This window comes from Sinocyclocheilus rhinocerous, unplaced genomic scaffold, assembly GCF_001515625.1.
Source record: "Sinocyclocheilus rhinocerous isolate Xijiao unplaced genomic scaffold, SAMN03320098_v1.1 scaffold433, whole genome shotgun sequence".
In the NCBI taxonomy this organism is placed as follows: domain Eukaryota; kingdom Metazoa; phylum Chordata; class Actinopteri; order Cypriniformes; family Cyprinidae; genus Sinocyclocheilus; species Sinocyclocheilus rhinocerous.
The window spans coordinates 594,445-606,066 of record NW_015627897.1 but is presented as its reverse complement, the minus strand read 5'-3'; the positions used below and the strand labels follow the sequence as shown (position 1 = coordinate 606,066).

Here is an 11,622-nt window from a genome sequence, read left to right as displayed (position 1 = left end):
AAAAAACCCAGTGGGCTCCCCCAAAGTCCACGGTATAGTTTGAACACTGGGCTTATGGAAGGGAGGGGTTTGCTCCGAACTTGCTTGGAACGAATCGTTTCGAAATCATTGGCAAATGACTCTAATATTAAATGTATATTCTGAGAACATTACAATGTTTTCTGACCTTAGATGCATTTAAACCTGTTGTAGGGGACTCCAACACAATATTAGGACACTTTAAAATACCATATGACCTGCTCTTTAAATACATTATATAAAAAACAGAAAAGTTTTTTTAAACTGTAATATTTCACAATATTACTGTTTTTACTATACTTTTCATCAAATAAATTGATCAAATATTTATAGATAGATTTTCTTCAATGTCACATGATCCTTCAGAAATCATTTTAATATGGTTATTTGCTGCTCAACAAAACAACACTTTTTTTAGTATTATCAGTCTTTAAAACTGGTGCAGCTTAATAATTTTGTGGAAATCATTAATATGAAAAGTTCAAAATAACAGCATTTGTTTGAATTAGAAATCTAAGAAATATTTCAAATTTAGAAATATTTGTCATCTATAACTTAATTGATCAAATTTAATAGATTTTTTTTTTACAAATATTTTAATAGTTAATAATAATTTAATGATTCATGCAAAAAGTCTAATAAGTAATTTAAAGTTATACAATTACTAGTAAAAAATACTGACCAGTTACAGAATCTAAAAATATGCACTTCCATCATATAACATTCATGTTATTTGCCAGATACGCATAATCAGTTTTACGTAGCTTATGCCTGTTTAGCATCAGAGCAGCTGCGTTTGTTCATTCCCCTCCTCATCATATTTACTGTGATGGTAATGCGTGTTCACAGTGCACAGGTCGATGTCTGGGGCCTGCGGTGGCCACGCAGAGCAGAAGCGTCTCGTGCAGACACTTCAGCAACTCCACGTCCAAAACCTGCGACCCAAAAGAAAGGTGCCAGACTTGTTATGCAATATTCAGCATCACTTATTCTCACATGCACAGCTCTGTTAACGTGTTATTTCTCATGATCTGGTTCTCCAACACCTTTCAGGCCGTCATCCGTGAGGAACTGCTCGTCTGAGATGTGTGATGTGCACTGGAAGGTGTTCCCGTGGAGGACGTGTACAGTGGCATGTGGCAGCGGCTTCCAGTCCCGTCGAGTGGAATGCATCCATCAGCAGAACAAGAAAACCCTCCCCGACCAGCACTGCGCCTGGCAACGGCGGCCTTCTACCTGGCAACACTGCAACATCACTTCCTGTGGCAGTGAGTCTCTAATAACACCTTGTTATAAAGCAGAGCGGCAGTACGGTTCGGGGAATGTTTGCCCTCGTTCGCCACCTTTAGAGCGTTCATGTTTTATTAGGGAAAATATTAGCGCCCTGAGGGCCAAATATATTGGCTTGTTCCGTCACTCGGGAAGTCCAAGTTATCACAACGTCCCAAGAGAACTCGCTCTCGTTCGCAGGTTTTTCTTCATTTTTTTTTTTTTTTAAGCTCGGTCATTTCAGGAATCCTGTCTGTCCAAGCGTCTGCTTTTTGTTCTTCGCTCTTCTGCGGTGAAACTTAATGAAACATAATTTTTGTGTCACCTAACTTGTTTCTTGTGCAGAAATGTTTAATGAAACAACACCAATAAATGAACTTATATTGTTTTTAGAGTGTGAAGCCGTGGTCACGCTAGACTTTGAAAACGAAATGTTGCTTCACACCGCAGCGAACATGATCTGATATCACACTCTAAGGATTCTCTTTTTGAGAAAAAATTCATTACTGTGAGCAGCAACACTGCTTAGTTTTCTTTGACTTGAGGTCAGTCTGTGATATTTAGATCCTCAAATGTCTTTGTGCTATGTGAATTTGCAGGTCGGAGTTCACCAAACTTGAATTTGAAATGTAGCAGAGGACAAAATGAATGTGATTGAGTCAGCATTTCTGGTTTCCCACGATTCTGTGTATTAATGTCATTGGAGCAAGTCCCACAATTTCACAATAATCTTTGTAAAAAAAATCAATCCAAGATCCTAGGTGGACAAAGCAAGAGGAACAGGAGCAGGTGTTTCACATCAGATATGTTACTGTAGGGAGTATGTAGCAAGATTCGTTAGATACGGGACGGAGGAGGCGGGAACCGACTCAACTTGAACATTAATTAACAACTCATAAATGAACAAGCAAAACACACACAAAACATAAAGTGTTCTAGGCCTGGTCCTCCTGTATTAGCACTCACATCAGCAGCTTATTTTATTTTATTGTATAATTGATTGGTTATATTATTTTATAATTGTATTTTTTAATATTAAGAATAATGATTAATAATGAATAATAGTTATTATTGTTATTATTAAAGACCAACAAAAGACTGAGGACTGCCATTATTAGTTATCTTTTCATATTTAAATTAGTTTTTGTTTAACTAGTCAATTCATTCATAGTTAATTCAGTTCATTGTTTTCGAAAACATTTAAATGTTGTTGTTCACAAACTCATTGATTTTATTTTATCTGTGGAGTATAAAGTAGATAAGTAGATATTTAACCTATATGAAAATATATTAATAACAATGAATAATCAAGCATAATAGTTATAATTAATAATAATAATAATAATAATAATTAAATACCAACAAAAGACTCAGAACTTTCATTATTATTTATCTTCATATTTAAATAAATTTTTTATTTAACTAGATAATTCATTCCAAGTTAATTCGGTTCATTGCTTTCGAAAACATTTAAATGTTGTTGTTTACAAACTCATTTGTGTAAATAACTTCTATTTTCTGATTATTTGTCTGTATTTTAATACGTTGAAATTTGCATCTGTTTGCCAATTAATGAGTGGATTGTGCTTTTGAAAAGTATGATTTCCAACCTTATATTTTGAATAAGCTTTGTTTTATATTTGTGCTTCTGTAGGTGAGTGTAAGGACAGAACCCACTACTGTCCTGTGGTCAAACGCCTCAAGCTTTGCACCGTGGATCTGTACCGGCAACGCTGCTGCCAGACCTGCTCACAGGACACCAGCGCCACCTAGTGACCCAAACCAACAGACACCCTTTTCAGTCACCGCCCTGATTGTCTCTCGTAACACAGCATATTGTTCAATCGTACAAACAAAAAGGACACCTGGAGTGTATGGACTAAAAGATATCTGGACTACACTTTTACTGGATGCTTTCCCACAATCATCAGAAGTCCAAAGAGAAAATCACTTGATGAGATTTGAAACTTTCGAAGCTTTCTCACCAGCTTTCTCTGCAGATCTCATTTTATCTTGCCCTGAAAGTGATATTATATGTGTATTAATTTAAGATTTTTTACTTGCGAATATGAGAGGACAAATCTTATCGGACCATTCACCAACGTGAAGGAAATATAAAGGCCTCTTGGGTGTACATGATGCACTGATACTAATAACATCAGTAGTACACAGCTTGGAGTATTAAGAGAGACATGAAATGTATTTTTTGTTTTGTTTTTTAAGGCAGAGTCCTACCTTGAAGTCAACATGAAATGCTGTCACAACCCATTTTACTTCTCTAATCTGATTACTTCAGAGGCAAACAGGACATTCAACAAGAAAAATGTGGGGCGGGGCTTATTGTATTTATAAGGATTTGATTGGCTCGTAAATGGAGTCAGGTGGTCAGAGGGGAGGAGTTAGAGGAGTAAGAAGGATTTGTGATGCCAGCCGAAAAGGGAAATCGTTTCAGAGGGAAGCAAGTTTTATGGAAGTTTATTTCCACCACGGAATGAAAAATAAAAACAGTAATTCTGACTTTTTTACTCGTTTATATCTTACAAAGTAGTATATATCTCACAAATCTGACATTTTTCTTGCAATTCTGAGGAAAAAGTCAGAATTGCGAAGTATAAACTAGTAATTCTAAGAAGAAAAGTCTGAATTGTGAAATATAACCTCACAATTGTGAGAAAAAAGTCTGAATTTGGAATATTGTGTCTAAAGAAAAAAAAAAGGTAATTACAACTCACAATTTGGACTTTTTTTCTCTTCTCAGAATAGCAAGTTATAAACTCACAATAAGAGTTTTCTTCTCCAAATTGGAAGTTTATATCTCATAATTCTGAGTTTATATCACAAAAAAGTTCCGAGTTGTGAGATATAAACTGAGATAAAAAGTCACAATGAACGTTTTATTTTTTATTCTTTGGTGGAAGTGAGCTAAAGTTATTATATTTTGATAAACATTACAAAGACAAACACAGTAGCATGTTTTAAGTAAGTAAAAAGGGTCCATTTTGTTTTCATGTTGACTCTAATATTAAATAATGATGTTTTAATATGGACGTAGAATGTATGACAGAAAACCCGTTGACTGATTGAAATGGCATGTGCCATAAGTCACATTTCTCCAGCCGTCTTTTAGTTGTATGTTTTGTGTTCAACCAATGTGCTGCATTGTAAAATATGTCTTGTATATAATGTGTTTTTAAGTGCAATATTGTACATTGAGTGTAGAAAGTTTGGATTTTATTTTCTTACTTGGTTTAGTTTGTCTTTATAATCCATATTTAAGATTAAACCAAACACAGACCTACGTACTTATAGCACTTGAAGTGAATTATCCATATCTCTAATATAATGGTTTCCTACTGGCCTTTATGCATGCATTTTAAGTAATGAATAAATGTTGTACATAAGCCAGTCACCAAATTTATCCATGAATTTAATCCATTGCATTTTATTGCTACAGTATGTGGAGAAAGTGCCGCTACATGACTCGGTTAAGGAAGCGCCAGTTTTGGTTCTGTACATGTCAATATTGCAAGCAGTCTATGTGATACAAAAACAATAAATACAGTTTTACCACTCAGTTTAGAATTATTGATCTTTGTATTCTATATTGTGGTTAAAACAATCAATTATTGTGTATTGCAAAAAGCGTGTTTTATGTGGTTAACTGTTGTTCAAAAGGCCACATTTATTTGATAAAAAATACAGTAATATTGTGAAATATTATTACAATTTAAAATAACTACTTTCTATTTCAATACATTTTAAAATGTATTTTATTCCTGTGATGAAAGCTGAATTTTCAGCATCATTACTCCAGTCTTCAGTGTCACATGATCCTTCAGAAATCATTCTAATATGCTGATCTGCTGCTCAAGAAACATTTCTGATTATTATCAGTGTTGAAAACAGTTGTGCTGCTTAATATTTTTGTGGTAACCGTGATACATTTTTTAAAAGATTCTTCAAAAGAACAGCATTTATTTGAAATAGACATCCTTTGTTACATTATAAATGTCTATGTTGTCACTTTTGAATAATTGAATGTGCTCTTGCTGAATAAAACGTTTAATTTCATTAAAAAAAAAAAATTACCGCAAACTTTTATATGGTAGTGTAGAAGTGATTTTGATATTGAACTAATTAAGTGGTATTGCCAAAATCTGATTTATGACATATTATAGTACTTTCACTGCATATTTTATATCCTACGACTGTACTGCAGTTTCATCCTATTGAAAATTTAAAACTAGCTAACATTTAAAACTATGCATAATTAATGTTTTATGAAAGATAGTTCAACCCACTGACCTTTAACCGTAATTCATTACGATTCCCCGTAGGATTACAATAAGTTAGAGAGATCATATTGTATGCTAGTTTCCTTTTATAGAAACAACATGATGACTTTCTTAAGCTGTCAAGACCATTTCCTTCGGCGTCTCAATCTTGTCAGCAGACGTCATCTTGCGGAAGAAGCGGTGGCCTCGATCGTCGTAATTATCGAAAACAAACCCCGGCGGAGACTCAAAACTGGCTGGACACACGCTGATCTTCTTGGGCGTGAACTCTGTGCGGTACATGGTGTCGTTCTGTAGGGGAGCGTCGGTCCGCAGCGGTGCGTTTTGGGGCTTGAAGCTGAAACTAGGCTGAGCTTCATGCTGAATGAAATGAGCCCTGAAGGTGGTCAGATCTTCCATTTTCCCACTGGCTCGCTGGATTTCCTCTTGTTTCCGGATCATGCTTTGACGGGGAGCCGCCCACGGCTGGAAGTCGTCTCTCATGGTGGTGCTGCCCTGAAAGGGCCTGGAGGACTTAGTGGGAAGTGAGAAGGGTTTGGCGGAAATGAAGGGTTGGATTTGGTGCTTGATGTAGTCGGTGTGCGAGGTGGTAGTCAGGTCCATGTGCTCTGTTGGACTCATATAATCCACCGACTTCTGCACCTGCCGGAGGGATACGGGCCACTGCTGGAAACGGTCACGGAATTCCGTGCTGCCCTGGAAGGGCTTGTTGGAGGCCACTTCGAGCGGCTCAGGCTTGCAGCTTTTGGTCAGCGGACTCGGCAGGCCTTGATAGTCTTGTCGATGGGTGGTGAGGTCCTGGAAAGGTTGGCTGTTGGGTTTGTATTCTATTGGCGGTTTAACGTACCGGGCTTCTAGAGCATGCGGAACATAGGAGAGCTTGTTGCTGGTCATGTTTTCAAAAGGAGTATCGGATAGCTTGGCTATGTTAGGGGGCTTGTAGCTCTCACGTGGCACTAGGCCTCGGTGGACGAAATCGTCCTGGAATGTCGTGGAATTCCCAAACTTTGTAACAGGGGGTTGATACGGTGTGTCAGGCTTAGTCAATTCCCGTCTGCTGATCTCCCACTGACGAAAATCCTCTTTAAAAACATCATACAAAACTTTTACTAACAAACAAAGGCATTTACTGTAATAACTTCTTTTTTATGCATTTCAGCTTTTGTACCGTGTACTGAAAATATTGTTGGCTTTTATGATATACTACTGTATGTTTGGGGTCGGTAAGATTTTTTAATGCTTTTAAAATAGGTCTTCTATGCTCACCAAGGCTGCATTTGTTTTGATCAAAATACAGTAATATTGTGAAATATTATTACAATTTAAAATAACTGTTTTCCATTTGAATAGAATTTGAAATGTAATTTATTCCTGTGAGGCAAAGCTGAATTTTCAGCATCAGTGTCACATGATACTTCAGAAATCATTCTAATACTGATTTGCTGCTCAAGATACATTTCTTCTTATTATCTGGTATTTTTGTGGAAATCTTTTTTTTTCAGGATTCTTTTACTGTCACTTTTGATCAATTTAATGCATCCTTAGGGATTCTTAAAAAATAATAAAAAAATTAAAACTTACTCGTCCCAAACTTTTGAACACTAGTGTTCATGATGTTCCTTATAAGTTGTTGAGTATAAATTCTTTTAAATTTAAAAATACTTGATTTAATATAAGTAACAGCAGATACTTAGATAAGGCTGTTAATAAAAAATGTTCCAGTTGTTCAGTGTGTGTATTCTGAAACTGCATGCTCAGAAAGCATCACATGACCTAACTGACCTAGATTCTCATTACCTTTATAGGTGGGTACAGTGTCCAGTTTTGCATTCGTGGTATATACTCTCTCTTTCGGACGTGAAGGAACAAATGGTTGCACTTCATATGGGTTGAAGTCTTGTTTATAGGTCGTTCCTAAGTCAATCTCTCCAGGCTTGGGCTTGTACTCGGCCTGCGGCTTCTCAGGGCGATGGGTGACCACATACGGGACATAGTCTGTCCTGAGAAAATGAGAAAACAAAAAAGATTATATGATGATCTGAAGCCTATAGAAAGACATAGAGGAGCCGTTCTAACATCTAGTGTGCTGCCACTTTGCATGTAAAAAACACTTATCGAATCATAGTGAGTAGATGTATGTATAAAACTGTGTAAATTATTTGACTAAAGATTAGCCATTAATTCCCAGAATGTACCTGAAGGTGGTTGTTCCTTCCATCGTGTCCTGATGAGCTTTATACTGCAGTTGGGGCTTGACGCTCTTGGGCCGCATGTGCCCTTTATAGGCGGGATACTTCTCTGAGTACTCTGACAACACATTAGTCTTACTGCCTTTCTTGTAAAGTGCCGTGGGCTGGTGTGTGCAACGGTGGCGGCTGAAGATAATGGAGAAGCATTTACGACAGAGGAGCCATTTAAAATAAAATTATACTTTTGAGAAGACATAAACTCATTAATATGTCTTTCACCACGAGATTGTTCTCAAGTTTCCGTGGCACTTTTACTGAACATGTTTGTGGAGTCCAGGGCAACAGCTATACAACAAACTCTGTCACTGACTAAAGCCTCCATCCTACACACATAAATACACTTGTTTCTCTTTATATTATTTTCTTTGCACTACAAGAGTATTGAGGACTTGCATTTGCTTGAAACTGAATTAAATTAAATTAAATTAAATTAAATTGACTACCTGACATTTTTTTCACTACTTCCCTATGAATTATGCAATGATATAAAATGGAAAATAACATAAAACAAAATAAACATTTTTTTTTATCAATTATTGTAAAATTATTATCGTAATTTATTTGTTTTTAATTTCCAAACCATTATTAAAAGGTATTAAAATAAATGTAATATTAATTTATGTCCGTCAAGGTTTGTTTTCCGAATTTGTTCCATTAACGTTACTTGATATTCGTTCTACCATTTACCCATCAATTATTCAAAACTCCTTCTCGGGCTTCAAATATTACTACAAAAACAAACAAACACATTAAAAAAAATACTCTTACCCACAGCTGCACATCTCACAGATACAAAGGCGCGTCATTTTCCTCGTTTTTTTTTAGGAAAATTGTGAATTTCCCTCACTTACACACTGATACACTGGCGTTTGTCGTGTACTAAGCGTCTCGTTTCCCCGGCAACTACTGTTTGCAGCGTCCTGGTGACGACGCAGCGTAACGTATTACGTATGACGCTGCACAACGCATATTTGCACTTCCTGGACTGGAGGAAACATGTGAGTATCTGTTGTCATGTCTCATGCGGATGTAGCGGTGAATATCCGTTTTATTTTTGATGAGGTTGCGCGTTTAAATATTACGATAGTATATATGTTAGCGGTGAATGTTCAGTTTGTTTAGCAGTCTGTCAATCTTACGTTAGTTGAATGGACGTTGTTTTGAAAACTTGTGTCAAACTAGTGTCTGAATGAGTAAATGTGAGAAATAAAGTGCCGAAATCTTCCATTTCTCAACAAAACACACGGGGGTTTGTTTTGAAAGAATGCCATTTAAAACCTGGTCGACTTTAATGCCATATTTCGTGTTTAAGAAAGAATTTGGCCACACAAAAATTGCATTATATAACAAAATGTCAAACCAAGTGGCGTAGCGTAAGTACACACACAACATTTCACAAAAAGGTTTGAAATGATAAAGCAGTTGACATACTGTTCAAATATTAGTCATCTGATGCTACCTTCCGCTCTTTTATAAAATTTCTAACCATTCAGGGTTGATTTTATGTCCAAACCACCACTTTTCATCCTTTGCCATAATTCTGTATGACAGTCCTCTTTATATGTCTTTATATTTTGCATTTATGACAAGATACTTTCAAAACAGTTGACTAAAGTGGTGAAGCAGTAAGTTCCTCTAGAATGTATAGCCTACATTTTTCTTTTATTTCAGGATATCAAAAAAAAAAAACATTTTAAATGTATTTATTTATTATAATAGAGTAAGTACACACACAACATTTCACAAAAAGGTTTGAAATGATAAAGCAGTTGACATACTGTTCAAATATTAGTCATCTGATGCTACCTTCCGCTCTTTTATAAAATTTCTAACCATTCAGGGTTGATTTTATGTCCAAACCACCACTTTTCATCCTTTGCCATATGTATGTATGACAGTCCTCTTTATATGTCTTTATATTTTGCATTTATGACAAGATACTTTCAAAACAGTTGACTAAAGTGGTGAAGCACAAATTTCTTTTATTTCAGGATATCAAAAAAAAAAAACGTTTTAAATGTATTTATTTATTATAATAGAATAAATTCTAAATAAATTCTAGGGAAAAAAGATCAGTTGTTATTGTACTACAATAGCTTGAGCAGCATTTGTTTGCAGATGTCACTTGTTTTGATATTTTGTTTTACTGTATAATGCGGTGACACTTATACATTTTTAAGCAACTTAAGTGCCTTTTTTTGGATGGCTATATATGTATTTGCACTAATAATGAAGTGATCTTCATCTTCTGTGCTTCAACTTCATGGTATAGAAAGTCAAAATGGGTCACACAAGTTTGAAGAAGATAATTGCACTGCAGAAGAAAACATCACACATCAGGAATCTGTGTATTCTTGCTCATGTAGATCATGGTGAGTTTAAAGGATGCTGATATGAGTCAGGTCTTTGCTTTTATTAACTGTTAGGCATCTACCACAAGATTTTGGTTAAAACTCGAAACTTTGTGTTTGTAAATGTGTGTTCCCTTTCAGTCGGTCACTCTCGACGTCACGTCGGATGACCGACGAATTCTCTAAGCGAGATCCCAATTCGTCGGTCATCCGACGTGACGTCTCCGTTCCCTCCTTCAGGGAACGAGGGTTACATACGTAACCGAGACGTTTCCCATAGTGTAGATGACATTAGCAGACTGCCTGGTGGCGAGTAATGGTATTATATCAAGTCGTTTAGCCGGAAAGGTAAGTGGACCTACAGAGAATTATCAGTAATTAGCCTAATAAAAATCTGCACAATTACTAATTCTTTTTCCAACATTTTTATGATAAACACTGAATAAAAAAATAAAAAAAGATTTTTTTTTTAATGATACAAATTTTGACAGTGTATCTTTAACTACACATTGTGTTGTTATTGTTAACTAAAAGTATAAAAAAATCTAATTAACCGCATAAACACATTTCATTACACCAAATACACAAAATAAATGTTCTTTTTAGCAGCATCATATGACCCCTTTAAATAAAATTTAAAACTATCAAATATAAATATTAGATGAAGCTTAAATCTACAAAACTTAAAAAATAAGTAAACAGTTGAAACAAAATAAATAAAGGTTTAAGTACGTTAAGTTAATAAAAAATTAACAAAAGCACATAACTAAATGACTAAAACCTAAACTAAAATGAAACCTCAAAATATAAAAATAAAAGTTAATTCAAAATGGTAACAGGTTCTGTAATATTATATAAATAATACAGATTTTAAGTCAAACATTATAACCTTCAGTTCAGTTCAGTGAGTGAGTCATCTGAGCTGATTCAAATCAATGACTCCTGATTCTTGAAAGCTGTTCGGACTAATTTAATAGTAAACCAGTTTGTCTCATTAAAATGCATTACATAAACTTCAAGTGATTCATGTGAAAATTGCAGAACGTGTTGCACTCTGTTTCAAACAAACATAGTCCTTACTCCAACTCTAACCATTAACAACCCATAAAATCAGAGGGAAATAATTGGTTTGCTCAATTTAGAAAATAACGTTAAATTAGCCTTCATGCAAAATACACTTTTCACTTTTGTTTTGAAAGGGGGAATAAGACTCAGACATGTCCCCGGAAGGTGCGTCCTCACACCGTAGAAACAACATGGGGAGGGGAGTTGGATGGGAACTAGGGAGGAGGACGGACGCCTGGGAGGGGGCCGGCAGACAGATTCCAGGGAGGAGACAGGAGGGACCCGGAGCAGGAAGAGCACGGCAGGACCCAGGCCACAGCCATAACAACGGCCCATGGTGGAGCCGACGGAGGGAGGAGCCATGGAGGAGGAATG

The 11,622-nt window shown here is 35.8% G+C and overlaps 2 protein-coding genes across 2 annotated transcripts in view; one reads left to right on the top strand and one right to left on the bottom strand.

Moving 5' to 3' along the window:
• The window catches only part of LOC107736987 (ADAMTS-like protein 3), a 4,103-nt gene extending 947 nt beyond the window's left edge, over positions 1–3,156 (top strand). The window contains exons 2-4 of the mRNA XM_016548377.1: positions 868–971; positions 1,072–1,286; positions 2,942–3,156. Coding sequence (XP_016403863.1) covers positions 868–971; positions 1,072–1,286; positions 2,942–3,060 — 438 coding nt within the window. The 3' untranslated portion in view covers positions 3,061–3,156. The remainder of the gene's footprint in view (positions 1–867; positions 972–1,071; positions 1,287–2,941) is intronic.
• A 2,537-nt stretch (positions 3,157–5,693) lies between these two features.
• saxo2 (stabilizer of axonemal microtubules 2) lies at positions 5,694–8,666 on the bottom strand. The gene is made up of 4 exons (XM_016548376.1): positions 8,600–8,666; positions 7,778–7,957; positions 7,380–7,582; positions 5,694–6,664 (listed from the first exon to the last, which is right to left on the bottom strand). The coding sequence occupies exons 1-4, from the start codon at positions 8,635–8,637 to the stop codon at positions 5,694–5,696; spliced, it is 1,392 nt and encodes a 463-aa protein (XP_016403862.1). The 5' UTR covers positions 8,638–8,666.
• Positions 8,667–11,622: the final 2,956 nt, after the last annotated feature.

Coding starts and splice junctions, on each gene's coding strand:
- saxo2 (XM_016548376.1), bottom strand. CDS start 8,637: ATGACGCGCCTTTGTATCTGTGAGATGTGCAGCTGTGG. Junction 7,958..8,599: donor TGTGAGATGTGCAGCTGTGG/GTAAGAGTATTT, acceptor CATTATCTTCAG/CCGCCACCGTTGCACACACC. Junction 6,665..7,379: donor CACTGTACCCACCTATAAAG/GTAATGAGAATC, acceptor ATGTTTTTAAAG/AGGATTTTCGTCAGTGGGAG.